General features: G+C 37.1%; 2 protein-coding genes across 5 annotated transcripts in view; one reads left to right on the top strand and one right to left on the bottom strand.

Moving 5' to 3' along the window:
• The first annotated feature begins 294 nt into the window (after nt 1-294).
• Nucleotides 295-20,138, top strand: ace (angiotensin I converting enzyme (peptidyl-dipeptidase A) 1). Of its 2 annotated transcripts, XM_072668071.1 has the most exons (26): nt 295-590; nt 707-925; nt 4,171-4,341; nt 4,826-4,913; nt 6,032-6,175; nt 6,875-7,066; nt 7,174-7,271; nt 7,557-7,729; nt 8,164-8,387; nt 8,492-8,636; nt 9,914-10,012; nt 10,397-10,519; nt 11,821-12,032; nt 12,258-12,397; nt 12,486-12,644; nt 12,926-13,013; nt 13,394-13,537; nt 14,674-14,865; nt 15,822-15,919; nt 16,285-16,457; nt 16,946-17,169; nt 17,398-17,542; nt 17,874-17,972; nt 18,107-18,229; nt 18,652-18,845; nt 19,437-20,138. In XM_072668071.1, the coding sequence occupies exons 2-26, from the start codon at nt 719-721 to the stop codon at nt 19,640-19,642; spliced, it is 3,861 nt and encodes a 1,286-aa protein (XP_072524172.1). In that variant the 5' UTR covers nt 295-590; nt 707-718; the 3' UTR covers nt 19,643-20,138. The 2 variants fall into 2 exon arrangements, with proteins under 2 accessions (XP_072524172.1, XP_072524171.1); XM_072668070.1 differs by having other exon boundaries at nt 295-925.
• Nucleotides 20,139-20,617: 479 nt separating this feature from the next.
• itga3b (integrin, alpha 3b) overlaps nt 20,618-23,823 on the bottom strand; it is a 36,115-nt gene continuing 32,909 nt past the window's right edge. For 2 of the 3 annotated variants that reach the window (XM_072668073.1, XM_072668074.1), the window contains one exon: nt 20,618-22,778. In XM_072668073.1, coding sequence (XP_072524174.1) covers nt 22,608-22,778 — 171 coding nt within the window. In that variant the 3' untranslated portion in view covers nt 20,618-22,607. Of the gene's footprint in view, nt 22,779-23,321; nt 23,486-23,823 lie in introns of all 3 variants that reach the window. The other variant, XR_011978253.1, reaches the window with a different exon arrangement.

Here is a 23,823-nt window from a genome sequence, read left to right as displayed (position 1 = left end):
CCCCTGTCTTTTTCAGCTCTAAGCGAGAATGAGCTGCTTGACAGATACCGGGTGATTGAAGACCAAAGCAATGATGCGTACAGCTCATTTTCTGCCTGCAATGGCATTATCATCAGTGACAGCTGCTGCAGCATTAGCAATGGCTTTCAGCCTCCAAAGCTTTGCATGTTCCCTTCATTGCTGCTCGTTCTTTCGAGCATGGATAGCAGGGGCAGACAGGTAGGTACATAGAAAGAGGGGTGAAGGGAAAGAGGTGGACAGTGGGAAGGGGTCAGAGAAAGAATGAGGGAAAGAGGGAAGGAGGAGGAGAAAGAGAATAAACTCTTAGATGAACACATTTGAGACTTGTGAAGGAAAGGCTGGTAGAGAGTGTGGGCTGGGTTATACGGCACTTAAAAGGCGCCGGCTGTGAGCATTCCGTGCCTGAATAACGAACAGTCAGGCAGGGGGAGAGGGGGCAAGAGGAAGGAAGGGAGACGCACACACACACAGAGAGAGAGAGAGAGAGGGAGAGAGAAGGATAGGGAGAGAGATAGAGAAGGGGGGAACGGAGAGAAACAGAGGGAATCACTGGAAAGGAACATCCAACAGTGAGTATATCTACTGGTTTAGTACACCCTTATGTGAAGGGCTACTCGCAGCAACAAGCCTTATTTTTAGCTTGTCTTTTGGGAGATTCTGATTTCTCTGGTTTGGCGATTGGAAGTTAGAGCCAATAATGCATTGGGCCATTTTGCTGCTGATTGAAGTCAGCATGGCTGCTCTGAAACCTGAGTGGCAGCCCGGGACATACGAATCTACGGAGATGGGAGCTGAGCAATTTGTAAATGACTACAACAAAACAGCAGAACAAGTCTTCTACTTCAGCACAGAGGCCAGCTGGGAGTACAACACCAACCTGACGGACTACAACTCCCAGCAACAGGTATTACTCCCCCTTGCATCCCCAAATTCTTTCTAATTGTAGTTCTTCTAGAGATGACAAAGAAGTGCACAAGTGTGCTTTCTAAGCAGGACCATAGTTCTAGGCACAACTGCTGTCTCATAGGAAAAGCTTTATGGAAATGACACCACATCCCGTTTGATTGTAATGTTCCACCCGAAACCATAATGATGTAATGGCCACACATTTCACAGATATTCACTTCTTGTCGGCAGGCAAATTATGTTTTTTTACTGTTAGGATTTGAAGTTCTTTAATGGACCCTGAACCTTCAGGTAACTTTTAAAAAGAAGAAACAGAAAGTAAAAGAAAAGTGTAAAAACGGTAAAGGGTCTAAACATCTGTTTTTTTGCACAGCATGGGCTATATAACAAAATGGAGCAGGGGCAACCCCTTATTATGCAAGGCAGAAAAGTCAATGTGTTTTCACTCTGGCAAGACAAAGCTTTGCTGCATGTGTTGCCACGATCAAATTTCAGAATGCTAATATGAAACTCCTACAGTTTATTAGATCCAGATGTCAAAGAGTGAGGTGATATAGATTATAGTTGACATAGAGAATACCAATAAGGGTATTCTCTTACTGAGGTGGCAGCCTAGCCTTCGTGAATTAAAAGTCTGATTGTGCAAAGAATGAAAATAGTAGAAAGAACAGACCAGCAACTGTCTAGACAGGAAGTGCAAATTCAAAGAGGTTATAGTATGTTGCACTGTGGTACTGTATGATTGTAAATGCCTATATTATAATATTTTAATTTTTTTATATTTAATAACAAAAGCTTGATTCAGTTGGACTTGACTGGTTTATTGAGAAGAAGTCAAGTCGTGCATCACTAACACACTCACATCCACATACACCAGGCTCCTCCAAACAGCTGTCCTAACAGTTTTACAAGCAACAGCATAGCACATGGACAGCAGCCCAGCCATCTCCCACCCAACAGGTGTGACCTTTCTTCAACCTTAAGTCCATCCTCATAGAGGTTAGCCTGACACGCCCAAGAAAGCTTCAGGCCAGATAGCTGAATAAAAAAAATGTAACAAAAGAGAAACATGCGGTGAGCTGTGCCCAAGCCAAGGCTCGCCTGGTGTGACATCTATTGTTCCACACATAAAAACAAGATGATCAAAGCACCCATGTCCTATGGCGGCTCTGTCAGAGGGGTTAAGCGGATGGCCAGAGCTGACAGGGCTCACACTGGCAGTAGGCAGCTGTGTCAAGGCAAAGTCCAGCGCCCACATTCCACAGATAATCAGCTACTTACATCACGCAAAAAAACACAGGCAATGAGAGTTTTGTTTGCTTGTCTTGGAGATCATACAGTAGCAGTTAAACATTTGATGGAAGCATGTGTTTAACCGGTACTGTATTTGCATTTGGGTTTGTAAGTGGTGATGATGATAATATTAATATATGCAAATACAGATGGTGCTCACACAATGTTATATTGAGTTTGTTCCAGTGATTAAGGAGCAAATGAGGTAAAGAGGACTGATACCGTTTTTCAGTGCTCTAACAGATCCAGCAGGTGCGGATCCAATGCACCATATGGTAGAAGGCAGGCAAAGTATACAGAAATAAACAAAACTGCTACACACCTCTGCAATATACACTTTCAGGCCAACAATGCCAACACAGACAGCAAAGTGGACAAAATTCCATCTGTGGAGTGAGCAGTGTAAGTGGTTAACCACTGCACCAGATCAAATAGCAAAGCCTGTTGGAATCAGTCAAGAGGCCTTTTCATTAACCTCTAAAAATAAAACTCTTAGAGAAAAAGAGGCCTCTTCGAATTGCTGCTCATATAGATCCTTCATGAGATTGCACAATGGGGTGTAAAAACAAGCACAAGCTAAAATGGGCATTTGCTGTTAGAACAAATGTACATTATTTTCCCTTTACCCCTTTAGTCATGATCGGCCAGATGTTTAGCTAAATAATCTTCTTTTCCTTGTTATCTACATTAGTCTAGTTTAGGTCCAGTACAACTATAGAAGCTAATTTTAGAAATGAAACAAAGACATCAAAAGAATTGACCAGAGTACAACATATTGAACTATGTTTTAAAAATGACAAAACAATTACAGCACGTTTTGAACTAGCATAACCAAATCGTAGTCATTTGACCTGATTTCAACATAAACAGACCTTTTTTCATATAATAGGGAACTATTATATATAATATTATATACTATTATATATAACTAATAGTGGAATAAGGAAGAATGTGCGCTTCATTCTTACATTTCCATTTTTACTCAAAGGTAGACGTTCGCTTTGGTCATTTGAACCGTGAGGGTGAGAACTAATCAGATAGTGAGGTACATGAAGGTCAGAGTTAACGTTTATGGACTGTCACTTGTTTCCTTCTGTTAATCAGTGGAGATAAACCAACCTTAAAAAAAGGTGCGGCCAGATCAGCAGTCAATGAATATGCCTTGTGAGCGCAGCTAGCACTAGCAGGGACTCCTGGCTGTGCATTTACCAATTTAGAGTTGCAGATTATACAGCAGGATAACATAGTAGAGGAAGGAATCATGTGCAGTCAAAGAGAGCAGAGTAGGATGCAAATATATGACACCCTGTGTAAACCTTTCTCTTTTTTAACATATTGAAACATAACATTTTTGAGAGATGTAGGTAACATAACAACATCAAATGGATTGCATTTCTTATAAAATTATAATATGATATAAATAATAAATAGAAATGCTCTTTTCTTGTAAGGAAAATGTAGGACACCCCCCCCCCCTCCACACACACACACACACCACCACAATTTATTACTACTTAAAATACCTTTTTGTTTAAAACAACATTTTGTTTGGTTCACTCTTTATTGTTGAAGTGAATGGCATCACCTTAGTGAGATTTATAGAAGAGGTTGAAAGGTGCATATAAGTCTGGTTAGGGCATATATTAGAGCAAATAAAATCAGCCATTACACTGGCCAAAAATTACTTCACAAGTAAGACAACTGCTAACATATCCAGATCAGGCCATTCTAGCAAGTCAGGACCCTCTGCCCAAGAGCAGACTGCAAGATGCTTAAAGAAGTATCCAACAATGCTAAAATGTCATCATAGAACTAACAGGTAGTTTATGACAGTGCTGATATGGTATCTGATATTATCATGAATTCTGCTTGAATGCTTTGAATTCTCTAAGATACACCTGATGGTTTCATGGTATATAAAATAACAGCTATAGTTCTTTGTTTTCGCAGGTCCAGGCATCTCTGCTGGAGCAAGAATTTACAGAGGCTTGGGGACAGAAGGCTAAAGATACCTTTTCTGATCCACTCATGGACACCTTTATGAATCCAGAGCTAAAAAAAATCATCAAAAAGATCAATGTGCTAGGACCTGCCAACCTCCCAACAGCAGAAAGAGAGAGGGTTGGTCCTAATGCCTTTATACAATCCAGAGTTGAGCACTGACGTAGTTACATTTAAAACCACAAAATGTATTCTTCATTAAGTAGATTATACATTTTAATCAAACAATTTAGTTAATCTAGTTTGGAGGTGTAGCTGGATGGGAGTGTTTTTAGATGTATGTTTCATACGATATATTTTGTGGTCCAGATGGCTATTTATGAACAAAAACATAGGCCACTTAAAGAGCATCTAAAAAAGATGAATGAATGAATGAATAAATGATCAAACTAGTCTGCAGTTTACTCAGTTTCTAATGTTAGTCAGATTAATGAGTTTTACCTAATTATCCAGTTCTGTTTTTAACAAACAAAATTAATCTGTCATGCACACCACACTGTTAATTCCTGATTATGCCTCTGATCTAGGTAGCTCTTTAAAAGGCATAGCCTCAACATGTCTTAGAAAGCAAGTTATATATTTGTGTATTTGTCTTTTTATTTAGTACAATACAATTTTGAGTCAGATGGACAACATCTACTCCACTGCAAAAGTGTGCCCTAAACCAGAGGAGTGCTGGTCTTTGGAACCTGGTGAGTAAACATTAACTGCATTTAAGAAACTACAAATTATTGACTCAGCAAGTGTTGAATCATTTTAGCCAACTTGACTTTTTATTCTGAATATTGTGGTGTCTTACATGCAAACAAGGAATGAAACACACAAAAGCAAGAGAAAGAACAGGAAGAGGAAACATTGCTTAAACAGGCCCCTGATGAATAATTAATATGTGACCAGGGTCTTAACTGGTGGAACACAAACAAAACAAGTAATCTTTTCTGTGAATACAGAGTCATAGTCGTAGTCCCAGACATAACATGGATTATGCAACCATGATTGTGCTTTTGAAGAGAGGTTTCTTTGGAAGTTATTTAAAGCCCTTTGTTTGCAAGACAATACCACATTTTCTAGTGGTTATTAAATTATCCTAAATGATGTCTTCAAGACCTCATCAGAATGGCTTTATATGTTGTGAGGACATTATTGTGTAGGATCCAACAAGGGGTTAAAGGATGGAATTTAAGATATTTTTCTTTCATTTGATTGGAATTCTACTAAAATCTACATACTTCACATTTTATACATTTTAACAATGATAAATTACATCATTAAAAACTATAAAATGAAACTATTTCTGCAAACATACATGAACAAGATATCCAGTAACTGAAATGTCATTTAAAAACATAAATTCTTGCAGCTTCTGTTTTTTTTTTTTTTTTTGTGTGATGGCTTTAATATCCAAGTGTTCTCATCTGCACTTGAAAGGGAGGAGCATAAATCAACCGCCACTGCTCAGATCCCCAAGCCCTTTACACACACATACAAACACTCTCATTAAAAGAAAAACTGCATCACATAGATTACTCTCAGTTATTCATGGTCTACCTCATGACTTATATAAAAATGATATAAGAAGTTATTTTTTTAATAAACATGAAATCAAAGGTTTTTTTTAAACCTTTGTTAGCTCATTTTACACACTGTAAACACACTGTAGCATTTATGGGACAAAATCCCTTTTTTCTTTAAAACATTTGAACTGTAATGACTTTTGCCTGCCCCTGCAGAATCTTATTAGAAAATGTTTGCTGCTTTGTTGATGCTTTCTTTCACAGCATTTAATTTAACACTATCTCTGTAATCCCAGAGTTGAAGAATATTTTGGCTAACTCCCAGAGCTACAAGAAGTTGCTTTATGCCTGGGAGGGCTGGCACAACGCCTCTGGGGTGCCACTCAAGAGCCTTTATCCTGAATTTGTCGAGCTCAGCAACAAAGCATCCACCATGGATGGTAAGCATGTTATTCTATATGAAGAGAGATTATATTTCAAACAGTGTAGACAGTGAAAGTAAAAGTAAGACTGAAAAGGCACACATTTGCAGGGCTGATGAGAAGGATGGAGAATAATCTTATTCAATATATTTGTGAATTGTTTACAATTGGCCTTACATCCACACATATTATTATTATTATTTACTGAAATCACAATTCCTGCTTTGTTTTTAGTTTCCAACCTTAAATTTTACTCACTCACAACTCATTAAAAAGAGAAGTTGAACCATTTTTGGTGCATTATCATGCTGGAAGTACCCACTAGAAGATATGTTTTTGTGGATGTAGGGGAATGCACATAGTCAGCAACAAACTCAAATAGCTGTGCATTCAAGTGGTCAGCTTAAAACAGTCTGGTCATTTTTTGTTCACCTCTCCCATCAATAAGGTCCCAAGAGATTAGCAGTTATAGATAGTATTGGTTGGTATTTTACCAACAATCATGGCATGTTCAAAATCAGTGCAATTTATTTTGGCCTTTAAGGTCACAGCTCAGTATGTAATTATGTAATTACTTTTGAATAGTATAGCAATTGATGATAACAACAGCTTGCAGGATGTCATGCATCATTCTCTATGTAGTGTCATTCCATTAGACATAGCAATTAAATTGTACTTCTGGACAACTAATGAATAAACCAATTATTCTTATTTCAGGTTTTGAAGACACTGGTGCTTATTGGCGTTCCTGGTATGAGTCTCCTACCTTTGAACAGGACTTAGAGAACCTATTTAAACAACTGCAGCCACTTTACCAGAACCTTCATGCATTTGTCCGGCGCAAGCTCTACGATTTCTATGGTCCAAAATATATCAATCTTAAAGGACCTATCCCTGCCCATCTGCTCGGTCAGTTCCTATCCATCTGGACATTCTGCATCATGTGTAGTACCAAAATCTATTTGTGTTAACAGAAAAAGATTCTTATGCAGCTTGTGTGTATTGGTTCTCTGCAGGGAATATGTGGTCACAAACCTGGAACAACATCTACAACATGATGACTCCGTTTCCTGACAAGCCTAATGTGGATGTGACTAGCGCCATGGAAGCAAAAGTAAGCTAATGGTGGTCATTGTTTTTCAAGTAATCATATCCCTCCTAATGACTTTCCTGTAGTATTTATCTCTAAATAAAAACACCTCATTAACTTTGAAGGTTTGCCTTCAAAAGGCTTTATTTACTGTATTAGGCTTGTAGGATTTGTGCTGTGATATAGCCATTGTAAAATTCTGTAACATTGTAAATATTTCTGTCTGGGTTCCTAGTTAACTAGCCATGTAGATATCCTAGAAATGTTTTTTTCAGGAACAATAAATGCATATTTAATGCATTTTTACAGGGCTACAATGCTACCCACATGTTCCGGGTAGCTGAGGAGTTCTTCACTTCCCTGGGTCTAAAGGAAATGCCCCCTAAGTTCTGGGAGAAATCAATGCTGGAGAAGCCTGATGATGGCAGAGAGGTTGTGTGTCATGCCTCTGCCTGGGACTTCTACAATCGTGAGGATTTCAGGTGAGGAATCTGTGCTCACTTTTTCTTTGGACACAGTAATATTGTAGTATTTATCTCATCAGTATTAACCTAAGCACTATTTTTCTTTCAGTCTTTCTAAAGTGAATGGCATCTGAGCTTCCATAGTGAAAGTAGTATTGTAGACACAGACAAGCATTCTTGTGCTAATGTTATGCTTTACTGCGTAGTGCCTAATATGTACTCTAAGAACTAGTCAGATCTCTTCTAATTTGCCCTTTTTTTATAGCAACTGTGGTGAGGCAAGATTTTTGGAATTTTGGAAAATATATTCTTTAGTCCAACGGTTAGTTATCCTGATCAAGAGAGAATGGAGAAATAGGACCACAAAATGGCATCTAAAAAATATATGATATTCTAGGCTGGAAAATGTGTTACATAAGTCTGATTATATATAAAATATTTGTCTGTGACAGGATCAAGCAGTGCACTATAGTGAATATGGAGCAACTTTTCACTGTACATCATGAGATGGGCCATGTGGAGTATTATCTGCAGTACAAAGACCAGCCAGTTAGCTTCAGGCGTGGAGCCAACCCTGGTTTCCATGAAGCCATTGGAGATGTGCTGTCTCTTTCTGTCTCAACTCCCAAACACCTGCACACTATTGGCCTTCTGGACACACTGGCTAATGACAACGGTAACTAGAAAGCATAGACATTAATCTATTGATTATCAATAATGAATAAACCATTATTGCTTAAAAGAATTAATTTGTTAAATAAATGCTTTGATGTATTTTAGAGACTGACATTAATTACCTTTTAAAAATGGCATTGGAGAAGATAGCCTTCCTTCCTTTTGGATACCTCATTGATCAGTGGCGTTGGGGTGTGTTCAGTGGACGTACGCCACCTGAACGCTACAATGCAGAGTGGTGGTATCTGAGGTAAGTTATGAAATTGGAAACAACCATAATACCATATATAGTACAGTATAATTCTTAAAAGCTCAGGTTGTTATTTACACAATTGTAAAATTAATTATTATTAGTATAATTTTTTTTATCAAACACTGACACAAACCTAAAATACTATTACATTATGTCATCTCATTAAAAAATGCTTAATGTCTTTTACCAATACATATCAATTAAAAACATTATTAAAAAAACATGGCCTCATGTCTCCCAAATCTTGAATGTAACTAATACTATGTGGTTATCATGTTCACTCCTGCAATAAAGTATTATACAATAAAGATTTTTTAAAGAAATTACTTGTGGACAAACATCAAAGTCAAATCAGGTTTTTGAAGTAGTAATACCCCCTAATATGCTGTCCTACTTTAACATTAACACTTTAACATTATGCTTCTGTGGGACAGAAGAAAATCAACCCCTTTTTTAGGTTAACATGTTATTCAATTAACCATGGTTTCCCAGGCAACTGATTTTGAAGTGCTATGAAAAATGACATCACATCTATACATCTTTAAACATTTATCCTTTTTGCAACTGCATGAAGAGACTGAGGATCACGCTTAAGTGTCACACTTTACTAAATGTCCTTTACCAGTGATAATTTTACCACATGTGACCATTAGAGAGCCTTACCTTGCAGTACCTGCATGTTCACTGATGGTAATATAATTTATAATTACTACCTTGCCCAGAATTATATCCTTGTGTTACATTAAAGTGAAATTACAATTACATTAAATTGTCTTTGCTGTAATGGGTAACACAATTAGGAATAGGAACAATTAGGCAAGGAATTTCAGCTGATAACAATAGTAATACAACATTTAACTGAAAACAACATTTCTTTGTCTTTAGTGTTACCAAAAAAGTGAGGCTTAATTAATGTGGTATTTTTGTGCAAACTTCAACATTAGGATAGATTAGTTGTCATTTGTTTAAACAGGAGGTTTACTTACTTCACCTGGTTTAGTGTTGTTAGCTAGCAAAACATCTATCACTGTCAATTGACTATATATGTAGCTTAAGCAAAATATTGGTCTGATGTTTGTTTTTGTCAGAGTATTTTGTTTGATGTACATCATTTATATATGAGAAAGAAGATGACAACATATTTTTTGTAATTCCCATAAGAATAACTCAAACCATGATACAGGCAGATGTGTGGTTCATTGTCACTGTGTTGAATAGTTTTATGAAGTATATGTCTAATGATATTAAACATGTCTCATGCTTGTACTTTATAGGACAAAATACCAAGGAATCTGTCCACCAGTAAGACGTACAGAAAACCACTTTGACCCTGGGGCAAAATATCACATCCCAGGAAATACTCCATACATCAGGTGAGATTACAAACAGAATTATTTGTATACTTGTTTTTATTTTTGTTGGAATTGATTATAACAATTTTATTCCTACTCAAATTGCTTACTGTTATAGCTTCATATACATTATAAAATGTTCAATTGTTAATATAAAATGTTCAAGATATTCCAGTAAATGTAAAATGTAAAAAGAAAGAAGTTGTATAAGCAATAACTCAGGCTTAATTACTGATTTTATAAAAAAATTTTTTTATAAAACACAATGATTACTTAGTTTCTTGCTTTTTGTCATTGCATTTGTTTGTTGCATTTTTATTACTTGCATATTATTCAGTATTTACTTAACAATTGTTTTGTTGATTGTCATTATTATTATTACATAAACCAGTTCTTGTCTTGTAGGTACTTTGTGAGCTTTATTCTTCAGTTCCAGTTTCATCAGAAGCTTTGTCAGGAGGCTGGACACACTGGACCCCTGCACACCTGCGACATCTACAGATCTGACAAGGCTGGAGCAGTTTTAGAGTATGTACTCAACCAGTAGACAAGCTTGAATAGCTCAAATGCAGTATTTCTGTAATTGTCCCAAACAAATTGAAATACATTGCGGCAAAAACACTGTTAGGCAGAAAGATTTACCAGCAACTTTATTATTGTTTTACATACATGTTTCACACACTGCATTAGCAGTATAAACATGCAAAAAAGATTTCCAGTATCAGAACAGGATTACAGTATATGTGACAATAAATGCGACTGTTTTCTTGAGAATAAGTAAATCTTAAATGCTTCAGCGACCCATATTTTGTATATATGATTTCACAACTGCTTTAAACGCTCATGCGCTTATTAAAATTACCACATAAGAAGCACATCGACGCATGCGACGACGCTCTGTCTCACAGCTGCTGCAATTTCTTCAGTGGTCATCGCCACTACTGTCCACTGGACGTTTTGGACACCACAAGGCTGGTGGGTTGAATTGTTTCTGGTTTCACTGAAACATAATACCTCCTGTTCCTTCACATATGCCATTTGATATTTAACTTCGTTTGAAATAAAATTGCGGACGAAACAAACAAAAAAACATGAGTTCCGCCATATAGGTGGGGTCGCAGTAATCATTTTCTACCTCGCATCAGATCCTGCAAACACGGTTACGTTGTTACAACTTTGTGACATGTTGTTTTGGAGCCCACTACGTTGTCTGCTTGGTGATATAGCTAGCTATATTTTGTCACAACGTTATCTCAACTTTCTAGGAGACTATGATGACGAGACAAAGTACAGCGTTTCTTTAAAAGAGAGAATTACCCCAGTACTCCGTGTACATTTAATCTCGTCCGAATAAATCACTTAAACAGTAGGCTACCAACTTTGGACATTTTTTGCGTTTGCTGTAAAGCACCTTGTCCCACCATTTTTTTTATTAGCAAAGTCACTGTGTTCATGTATTTCAAGGAGGTGTTTTGAGCGCTGAAGGCACTTGTTCGCCAGTACTCATTGCCAAACCGCCTTATCAGAAAATGCAAAGGAACTATTGCAGAGGTATACCGTAAATTCACTCACAGTGAAGACTCTCAGTATTAATTTCACACCAACAGTGTTGATTTAACACTGGCAAATTTGCAGTGAATGTCTTTGTAATTGTCCAGACAAGATGACAAGTGTTATATAACTTTTTTTTTGCATTCTGTTTACACTTGTGTTTAATGTGATCGAGATGCGTTTTTGACCACCTCCAAACCCAGTGAGATCAGTGAGTCACTGCCAAAGCAGACTGTTAGACTGCTTCTAGAGGTGTTTCTTAAACTTGTGTTTGACAGGCAAGTCTTGCGTGCTGGTTCCTCTAAGCCCTGGACAGAAGTGCTGCAAGATGCTTTGGGCACTAACAAAATGAACGCCAGCGCTCTGATGGAGTACTTTCAGCCTGTCACCACCTGGTTAGAGGAACAAAATAGACTGACCGGAGAAACGCTGGGCTGGCCTGACTTTGACTGGATGCCACCTGTTCCTGAGGGTTACCCAGAAGATGTTGGTAGGGGGCATACATATAGAAATACAATTGATGTTGTAAAGACTACAATTTCATCATGTACAGAGATTTTTTCTTGGTTTTGTACAGTCAAACAGACAATCACTCTATAAATACCATAAAAATAAATGTACTTAAAATCATATGGATTATAAACATGAGTGATACATCTATATGGCATTTATTTCTATATGACCTGCTAAATTGCCATGACCTCCTCATTCCCAGCTGACAAAATAACTGATGAGGCGCAGGCAAAAAAGTTCCTGGCTGAGTACAACTCTACAGCAGAGACTGTCTGGAATGCTTACACAGAGGCTTCATGGGCCTACAACACAAATATCAATGAAGAAAACAAACAGATTATGGTGAGGTCTTAAATTAATTCAGCCACTAGTTAATTACCATCTCCCTACTTATTTGACTTACATGATTGTTCTAAATTTTTATTTACAGCTGGAGAAAAACCTGGAGATGGCCAATCACACAAAAACCTATGGACTAGAGGCTCGCAGGTATGACACAGCTGACTTCCAGGATGCTTCAGTAAAGAGGATTCTGAAGAAACTAAGTGACCTAGAGAGGGCTGTCCTGTCTGATGATGATCTGAAGGAGGTAGGAGAGAGAGAAAAACAAAGAGTAGGATTGTTTAGAATGTTGGCTTGAAACAAAATGGAAATGAAAAGAAGTCCCTGATATCACACATTCCCTGTGGTGTATTTAAAAAACAATTCTAAATACTATGATAAGCAGATAGTGGGACTTGTATTCTGCTGTTATAATAAAATGTATTGTTAAATGTTTTCAATACATTGCAAAATATAATTTATTTATTTTGTGTTATTTTATCACGTTTTTGTATGTATTCATTATCATTAATGTTTATCCTCTTTTAGTACAATAACTTGTTGGCCTCTATGGAGACTACTTACAGTGTAGCTAAAGTCTGTAAAGATGATGGTACCTGTCTACCTCTTGATCCAGGTGAGTTCACATACTGACGTGAGCTTACAATCTTATCATTGTACACTCTTAAAAATTGTTTGGAGTTGTTTGGAGATATGCAACAGATAAAACCACTAGCTGCTATGAGCTATTACACCATGTGGCAGACCAGGGTTTGATTCCCTGGGTGTACTACACCAATATGAGTCCTTGGGCGTCAGCTAAATGCCGTAAATGTAATGTAAATAAACATTAAAAGTGATAATGAAACATGACAGCTTTGTAGGTTGAAAACTACTGGTTACATTTGTAGAGAAAGCCCAATTGTAGCAGTCATACAGTTTGGTTAGTCATAAGTTGTGTGCTTCATACTGCACTGTGGTAAGTTAATCTGACAGTTTTATCTTTTTTTTCTTTAGACCTGAATAAGATCATGGCAGAGTCCAGAGACTATGATGAGTTGCTGTTTGCCTGGCAGGGCTGGCGTAATGCTTCAGGAAGAGAACTGCGCCAAAGCTATGCGAGATACGTGGAGCTTGCCAATTTGGCTGCCCACAGTAACGGTAAGCATCTCAAAATGAAAGTAGCCTCTGTGGAAAAAGGGCCCACTACTGTAAAACTCAATAGAAACATGAGGGCTGAGTTGGTTTGTGGTCAGCAGTAGACAAATGGGTTTGCTTATTGGAGTCCGTTCAGCAGCCCAGATTGTGCATCATAGATTTTGTTTGTGTGTGTGTGTGTGTGTGTGTGTATACAAAAGTCGGTTGTTTCTCTGCATTAAACGAGATGGAATGAAAGTGCTTCACAAAAAATGTAATGTATTTTTCCCTTACCCCAAATGTCATCTTTCAGCCAACATGTTTAGTGCCATGTTTTGGTTGGTTTTGCACTGGAGGTAATTAGGCTGATATTACTAACAAGTAATGAAAGCGTATATTGTAAGAGGGTGAAACTTTTGCAAAAAAGTATGTTTTTGCACTTTGTTACTGTTATTTTGTTGCTGTTACTCAAAGTTTGTTCACTTACTCATTTTGATCAATTCAAAGAGACAATTAACCCTTTTATTTCTTACATTTTTGTTTAGACCTAACGAGATGTTTTCCATTCAAATGGGGGTAATGCTGTAATTTTGTGGCAGTGACAATATCACATATGCATATGCAATGATTTTGTTGAAAACAAGACATATTTCAATCCATTCAAGTCAGTCAAACTAGGGGAGAGTACATTTGAAAATAGTATCTTCTCTTAGTCCTTTTTTCTTTCTTTTTTCCATTGTAACTTGCATGTGCATGGCACTGCATGTGTTTTATTCTGTAACATTAGTCCTCTCCTTTGCTGCTAGACTCCTAGCCTCTAGACTCCTAGGAAGGCTTTCCGCTAGATTTTGGCTGCAAGGGATTTCTTTTCATTTGGCCAGAAGGGCAAAAGATTGAGTCCAAGGTTGAGTCCAAGTTGTTTCACAATAAACTATACAATTTTTTTTTTATGAAAAATGCTATTCATATATTTTTGCACATTAAGTGCATGTGCATTGTTACACCTTTTTAGCATTTCTCACTGAGAGTCATTTACCTGGTAACATTGCATATTGCCATAATATAAAAAAATACTTAAACTTGTGTGTTTCAGTTGTTTTGTTTTAAAAGTTTTTGTTGGTTTCAAATTGTAATGCTCTTCTTAAATCACCCATCAACAGGTCATACTGACAATGGGGCTTTCTGGCGCTCTTTATATGAAACACCCACCTTTGAGGAGGACTTGGAGGCATTATGGAAAGATCTACAGCCACTCTACCTCAATCTTCATGCTTATGTCCGTCATTCGCTATTCAAGAAGTATGGAGCAAAACGCATCAACCTCAAAGGGCCAATTCCTGCTCATTTATTAGGTAAGAGAAGAACCATATATCAGTCCTCTATTCGGCAGGACAAACAACGCTAATCCTTACAAAGTAAAAACAGTAAAATAATTAGCATGGACTCTCAAGCAGCTATTCTTAAAACACAATGTTATAATGCTATATTTAAAGTATAATTTCTATATTTATATGTATATTTCCAAATTATATATTTTATATGATTGCTATCATTCAGATTTTATTTAGCTGACTTTTTGACATAAGATTGATAAGATTTTCTCCTGTAAATTTATTTTTCTATTACAATATGTGATTTTAAAGTTTTAAAACATGGCAGACTACATGTCCAACAACTCTTTATATACCAAGTGGTAGACCTTCATCATATTGTACTACACATTTACATTCTAGGTTCTTTGAATAATTCTTATTTGGGGGACCCAATAAAAGGGGCCCACAGGGAGTGAATTTGTGACTTTTCCTTCATGTTGCACAGGGAAAACAATGCATAGACTTAGTAACCACATGATTTTACTACAGGATTATCTGTACATTTATACACCTGCATCTGAGATGCTTTAAATTTAGACTTTAGATTCAACATACTTTCTCATTGTGTAGAAATGAAGCTTACAATGCAGATCTGAGCCTGAATTTATTGTTACTGAGAGTGCACATTAATATTCTGCTGCTGTTTGCGGCAACTCCAAAGTAAACGGCAGGATTTAATGTGCTTTCAAAAAAACGTCAAGCGTGACTGTGCGTGTGTGTGTGTGTTTGTGTTCATTTACAGTTTGGTCTGTAACCACACACTCACTCACTCTCTCTCGCGCTCTCACACACAAACATACACACACACATACTTCCACATGACTGAAGATGGAGTGGTGTGGAATTCCAAGCCCAGCGGTTTTTAGTGCCAGTGTGCCAAAAGGCACTTACACATTTTCTCCTCCTTCTCTTTTTTTCCCTCTTGCTCTTCTCAGGAAACATGTGGGCCCAAACATGGTCCGGCATCATGGACTTGGTCAGGCCGTACCCCAACGCCGCTCAGGTGGACGTCACACAAGCCATGATAGCCAATGTAAGTATAGACATTTTGTCTAAAAATGCATTTCCATTCATGTCATAGTGCTATGGATTGTTATTACTGTAGATAGCCTGTAGCAGTGATGCTGGGGTGAAAGACATATGGGAAAACAATGAATTTTGCTGTTCCTGTCGAACATCATTTAACCCTTTCAGAAGATCTAAACTTGTAAAAAAGGAGAGCTTACAGTTTATTTTTTGGCTGCTATATTGCTGTTTTTAGGATGTAAAGCTACACATATAAGTGGACTTATAAAAAAAAAAAATAAGTGGGGTTTTTTAATATTTAAAAAGTGTTGAATATGGGCTGATAAATTGCTCAGAGAGGAGTTTTCAGAGGTTTTTTGTGTTTCTTGTCAGGGCTGGGATGCTAATCGCATGTTCCGGGAGTCTGAAAGCTTCTTCACGTCTGTGGGCCTATTGCCCATGCCTGATGAGTTCTGGGCGAAGTCCATGCTGGAGAAACCTACGGATGGCCGAGAAGTGGTGTGTCATGCCTCAGCCTGGGACTTTTACAACCGCAAAGACTTTAGGTATGCTTCCGGTCCCAAAAGAAAACAAAAAAATAAAATAATACATTTCACTTTTATTTTGACAAGAAATAAGACCACTTGCACTATAAACAATTGTGTATGTTTTAAATTGTTAAGTGGTACAGTTCAATTCTCTGTAAATAGAGGAACTTATATATTTATTATAAATTTATTATAAATTGTATACTGCAATGCTTCTCTACAATGACAAATGCCTTTTAGTGAACACCATCCTCTGGCTATCTATAAGTCTGCCAATTATCTGCTAATAACACATCACACATGAAAACACATTACTGATCAAACCTCAGTTATACTCAACATTAGAAAATCTGCAGTAAATGGTAGAACAATGAATGATAGGCTGAACTTTGAAATTTCAAGATGCACTGAAATATTTCCTAAAATTGTCATTGATTTCAATTGTTGGAAGGGAAGATATATTGTTGTGGGTTGAACTTATGTTATGCATGTTCTTTTCCCTCCAGGATTAAGCAGTGCACAGTGGTTAACATGGATGACCTCATTACCGTGCACCATGAGATGGGCCATGTGCAGTACTTCCTGCAGTACAAGGACCAACCCATCTCTTTCCGTGACGGAGCCAACCCAGGATTCCATGAGGCCATTGGAGATGTCTTGGCCTTGTCTGTGTCCACTCCAAAACACCTTCACAGCATTGGCTTGCTGGACAAGGTGGAGGACAACCAGGGTAAGGTTCCAGAAGATTTACAGCCTAAGAACATATCAAGACCTTCATCCTTTTGTGCCAAATTGCTTTATTATATCATGTCACAATTTTCCAAAACCATTGCACATATATCTGAAAATAAAATTCCACATGTTTGAAATGATGGTGTGGGGAAAACGGTAACATTTATTTTTGAATAATTCCTTTGTGTTGCAAAGGGGAGTAATTCTGGTCTTAATCTCTCCACAGAAAGCACCATTAACTTCCTGATGAGTATTGCCTTGGATAAAATTGCATTCCTGCCATTCGGCTACCTAATGGACCAGTGGAGATGGAAGGTGTTTGATGGCAGGATATCAAGCAGCGAGTATAATAAAGAGTGGTGGAACCTCAGGTGAAAAATCTAGAAACATAATTTATATTTTAAATACACTGCCTATTTGGGCCACCAAGCATCAATGTTTAAAAAAATGATTTACACCTTGCAACTGTTTAAACAATGTGTGGTAGAAAGACTTGTTTTAATATGTGCTTTTAACAATAGTGTGCCAGTAAAGAATGAAGTAAAAAGGTTGATTAACATGAAGCGGAGTGTCAAAATACACCAAACAAAATGTAGATTTAAAATGTAATTTCCAAACAATATAAATTCCAAAAAGGTGTACCTGTAGATGATTAGTTGCTACAGTGGCACTGGCCTTTACTTATCCAATTATTTCTTTCAGGTTGAAGTATCAGGGTCTGTGCCCTCCTGTAACACGCACCGAAGAAGACTTTGACCCAGGTGCAAAGTTTCACATCCCAGCCAACGTACCCTATGTCAGGTAGAGCACTATGGATGATAATTATATAAATTATAGATTATAGATTATAGATGAAACTGATATTTATGGAGCATTCATTACTTACATTATTGCTCAAATGTCTAAAACTGTTTTATTTTGTTTATTTGAATCAGGTACTTTGTCAGCTTTGTAATCCAGTTCCAGTTCCACAAAGCTCTGTGTGAAGCTGCTGGTCACAGTGGGCCTCTTCACAACTGTGATATTTATCAGTCCAAAAAGGCAGGGAAATTGCTTGGGTCAGTACACTACCTCTACCAACAATCTTTACAAATTGCCTGTTTAATGACATTTAATGACATACTTAAACCCATTTAAACTGCAAGGTCATGTATATGGGTCCACACTTGCCCTTCGACTTTTGTGTGTGTTTTAAGGTTATTTTTAACTATTAATTTAAACTACAGAGAAATGTCATAATCGTCTGCAGTAAATGAAATCATCATTGGACTGTTTATGTAAGATTAATAATTAAATAAAATAGCTTGGTATATTTATCTTTTTTTGTGGAAACATCATGACATTCACTGTTTATGCATGTATGCATATAAATGATATTGAACATATCAAATTGAATTATACCTTATAAACATTTCTTATTTGAGTTATTTGTATGCATGCAGAACAACATCTTGACTGTCTGTCTGTCCTGTCTCCCCAGTGATGTGATGAAGCTGGGATTCAGTAAGCCCTGGCCTGAGGCAATGACTATGATCACTGGCCAGTCCAAAATGTCTGTGCAGCCTCTGATGGAATATTTCCAGCCCCTCATCACCTGGCTTGAGCAGGAAAATAAAAAGAATGGAGATGTCCTTGGATGGCCTGAATACAGCTGGATGCCAATCACAGCTGAAAGTAAGTCATTTGGGTTGTCACTTGATGATTTTTAAACTAGTGTGTCACTTCATGTCAGTATACTCTTACATAGTGCAGAAATACATACTTGATACATCCAGTGACTGGTGCACATAGGTTCATTAAATTGGTATACGACTACATACTGCAGGCCATATAGCAAGCACAATTTATCATCAGCCTTCTAACCTAGAGGTACATAACTCACACGCCCCCTAATCCTGGCAATTAACAGATTAGTTAAATTGGTGTGTTTAAGCAGGGGTATGCTGGTCACTGGCTTTCCAGTGCTAGATGTGTGCTTTACTCTATTCATAATGTGTCAGTTTCTGTCAATTGGATTGCTGTTTACTAGATTGTTTGGGTGGTGGACCATTGTCACAGTCATGCTGGTGGTATGGTAGTAATTCTGGTGATGTGTGTGGATCAGACTAGACACATTATAAGAACTTTGACCATCAGTTTTGTGTAGTTTGTAAAGGCTCTTTAAGCACAGTCCACTACGCAAAATATCAGTATCTAAAAAACAGTCACTTGAGTGTTCTTTGTGATTTTTCAAATTTTAATTTCCTATTCATTTTTGTGTTGTAGCTAACACTACTATAGTGGTAGTGGAGAAGGAGAGCCCAGTGAACTTTTTAGGTATGAGTGTGGATGAAGCTGCAGCTATAGCTGGTCAGTGGGTCCTTCTTGTGCTGGGTATTGTTCTCCTGCCTGCTACCATCTTCTTGGCCTACAAATACAGAAAATCCAGACACCTACAGAACAAATCTATCTCTCAAATGGAGCTCAAATAGAAGAGTCTTTAAACAGGAATGTGGCTGTAGACTCAAATGCCCACGTGGTTGTTCTCTGTCTTTTGTATTTGTTATGAAAACAATTCAACTGAATGTGTATATTTATTAATGATCTTTGGTCAGATTTGTTTGACTATGCAATGGAGACTGACTGTTGTAATTTATTTGTAAAAAATGTAAACTCAATGTTGGGCAAATAGGGAATGTTTTCAGTTGTTTGTTTGTAAAGTCTCAACTGTGTATGTATTTTTAGATTGATTTTATAGGTAAATACTTTACCTTTATAGAATAAAAAGAAACAAAGAAATCATCTTTTTATTTTAACTTGTCTGTAATGAAGAATCATGTTCATTATTTATGTCTTGATATGAGAAAAAGATGAAGGGACGTTTTCTCTTATATGAGTTGGAATGGCTCATACCTCGAAGTGGTAATCCAGAGTTTGACCTCACTAATGTTTCTGTGGCTGAATGCAATAAAATCAAACCTGCTTTTCTGACTGTGTACTGCATATATTATGCCAATTAACATAAACATATTAGTTAACATTGACACATATTTGATGCACTGAATGAAATGCACTGCATTAGTCAAAAAATGTATGTACAGACTTTTCTGAAAGTATTGTAACAGCAATGTCCTTATTTCCTGATATTTAGATTTAAATGTGTTTATTGGAACAAGGCACTTTTTCTTTTAACCCACCCATTTTAAAATAAACTAAAGAAGCCCTATAATATCCTTATAAAATACTGTATATTACATTCAGTGAATTCCCCCTATAAATATATTTAAATGACTGGTTTAATTTATTTATAAAATCTATTAAAATTTTAACCCAGAACTGAAGACCTCATAAACCACATCAGTTTTTTACTTTTTTTTTTTTTTTTTTTTAAAGAATCCATAAAGCTCACATTATGAATAACCTCGTCATTTACTGCTGAAGTAATGGAGCGATTCCCACACTGCACCTAATGGGTCGTAGGGGTTTTATATGAAACTTAACAGCAGTGTAATTAAAATAATTCATAGGAAGATTCTTACTTTCACAAAACTAAACAAGCAAAAAAGCAAGACACGTACTGTTCTAAGTTTTGCTTTTAAAATGCATTGTTTCCTTTTGAAGCAACATCTCACTTCAACTGAACCATCAATAATCTCGTTGTGCATTAATATCTCCAGACAAGTACAACATTAATAAAAACACCTTGTGTGGTAAAAAAAAAGTATATTCTCCAGTGTATATTGGCTTACTACTCAAAGTAGTTAAGCACATCATATCCTAATATGAAAGAGTCTTAATTCTGTTAAGAACTTTACCTTTCAAAAAGTAACAATAAAAAAAGTTACTTTCATCAGCCAGCATGGGTGCAGTGTATGTGTATGTGCATTTTTCAAGCCTGTTGGAAAATACTAAAGCTACTCTGAAAAATCTAAAATAGAATCTTTAGATTTTTTCATCACTTTTTGGTCACACTATAATTCTGTTATTGTCATAGTTTTTATGTCTTTGCTTTCATTTTATAATGTGGAAAATAAAGACAAAGACTTGGGTGATGAGTAGGTGTGTCCAAACATTTGACTGGTACTCTTTCTAGAGGGGCCTCTAGAAAGCTAAATCACTGTACAATCAATAAACAATGAACAATGAAATCCCTCACGAAAGTCATAAATGTCATATTACCCGTGCAGTCATATTCAGAGTGCTTTTAACAATAAAATTGTGACTTGTGTCACTCACAGTGTCAGTTGGAGTGTGAGCACCACTGGGTGGCCCAGTGGTTTTCTACCCTGGTCTTGGACGACCCCAGTTTTCTCTGCTCCTAACACACCCGATCCAACTAATCAGCTAAAGAACAAGCCCTTTCTAAACTGAAGTGGATGTGCTAAGAATAGGAAAACAACATTTGCATGACGGGAGTTATTGAACAACAAGGGTGCTGTAACCATGTGCTGTAACCTTAAATTAAGAATTTTCTTCTTACCCCAAACAAGTCAATCACTCAAGACATTTGGTGTCTGAAAATACAAAAATATGTGGTTTCATCAATTGTGGGCTATTTTTACCGTCTTAACTTTTGAAATGATGTCAACAGAATGTTTGCATGCTTCAAAGCTGGTGGCTTTGTAATAACGGATTCTAACATTAGTTTATAATGTATATATATAAAAATATGTATATATTTTTAGCCATATATAACATATAACATATTTATTTATCCATTTTCAGACACCAGTATGCCAAAGTGTCAGACACCAGGTAAGCAAGTCTATTTAGGATTACTGGACAGCAATTTGAGGCAAGTGTAAGATTATTTAAGCATGCGATTTGGATGATGCTAATTGATGGAATCTAGGTTTCTGTTATTTGTTAGCTCCAGTGCAAAACTAACGCAGCAAACAGACACCAATAATGTCTTGGCTGATCAACTACGGGGACAATTGTATGCTTCATTTAGTAGAACGACTCCATTAAAGACCTTGCAACGTGGCACAAATGAGCCTTAAATAAAACATAATCCGATGATCTCATTTGATTAGATTAATAGATTTTGTGTAGCCATTACGCATAAAAGCTGCACACAGGCACTTGCAACAGGCAACTATAGGCAAAATACATACATGCAGAAGGCATTATTGTCCTGCAATAACTTCAGTTTGAGGATTGGGAAAATCTCCATACTCAAGTAGATGTAAAAATAATAAATCCCAGTTCATGTCTCAGTGAATGGTCGAAGTTTCCACTGATGGAACAGCAGGACATTCACAACATAGGTGATATGATATTGAACTAAATGGCAAAGACAATGAAGAAATGTATCCATCCACATTTGAGATGCGTCATTTGAGTGCCAGACAGTGTTCAATGTCCATGTCATTTAATTTCTTGTCATCAAGAGATAGGAAAGGAAATCCCCCAGTCACCTTGAGCTGGTGGGTTAGAACATGTTTCCAGTGACATTCAGTAGTAATATTCTTGCATTTCTGTCCAGTTGGTGACCCAGAGTTTTTTGTTGAGCTCGTGCTCAGGCCGGAAGGCTCTGCTAAACTTGTACCTGTCTTCTTTGCGTATTTTCACTCCGTGGTACTTAGGCATGATCTTGTAGTAGACAGCCCTCTTAAAAAAGCCACACTGCAAGAAAGAGGGAAAGGGAATGATAGAGATAGAGACACAGAAAGCGAAACAGAGAGAGAGAGAGAGAGAGAGAGAGAGAGAGGTCATGAGAATAATGGAACAAGAGCGGTCAGTAACTTCACTCATTAGCGTTCACTAAATCTGATTCAATGTGATTCCAGGACCTAAAATAAGCAAAATATATATTTTTAAAGAAACAACTAGCAGAAAAGCTAATTCACACAAATACATGTTTTTTTCCATGCTTCATTTCCAAGTAATTGGAATCACTGTGGCCAAAATAGCTTGTTTGTAGCTCAACTGGAAATGGCACTAGAAAAACAAGCCCAACACCAATCCAGTACAATCCCACCAGACAAGGACATTTACACTTTCTACTTTAGCTGCCATGCAGTTTAGGTGAAAAAAGAGTGAGAAAGTAAATATCTTTTGGATTTGGAAAGAGTGAGCACAGGTCAAGGCAGATTGCTGAAAAACAGCTGATAAAAGAATGAAATAGTGGAAAGATAGTTCAAGAGTGAATCCACAACGCTGCATTACCGAGGGGTACCAACAGGGGTCGCTGGGGGGCCAGTGTTGACCCCCCTGCAGACTCAGTAGTCTTCAGTCAGCTTCTCTGTCTCAGATGGCTGTATCCTCATCTCAGCTTTTTGAGCCTTGGCCTCGTACATCTCTCTTCGACTAGCACGCTTAAAGAAACCACACTGCCAGGAAGGGGGAATGGTAATTGCAAGTTCAGTTCATGAAAGGAAGCTTTACAGTTCTCAGGCTTTTGGAAAGATGGTAAGGGCCATTGTGTCATAAAAAATGTCATTATGCCTAATGATAATTGTACCAAACTAAAGTTGGTTATGTGTATTATTAATTTGCATTCATGCATTCATTTTCTTATTTGCTGCTTCCTGGTTAGGGTTGTGATGGGTCCATTAGTAATTTCAGATCAGTCTATGTTGTATATGTGTGAAAAGTCACACTATTAGCACAGATATTTCTAAACAGGCCAAGCAAAAAGTTCATGACATCAGCTGTTTCAGTGTTGCTA

This window comes from Salminus brasiliensis, chromosome 22, assembly GCF_030463535.1.
Source record: "Salminus brasiliensis chromosome 22, fSalBra1.hap2, whole genome shotgun sequence".
Classification (NCBI taxonomy): domain Eukaryota; kingdom Metazoa; phylum Chordata; class Actinopteri; order Characiformes; family Bryconidae; genus Salminus; species Salminus brasiliensis.
Note: the sequence above shows the minus strand (reverse complement) of the source record. Positions and strands in the feature narration are given on the sequence as shown.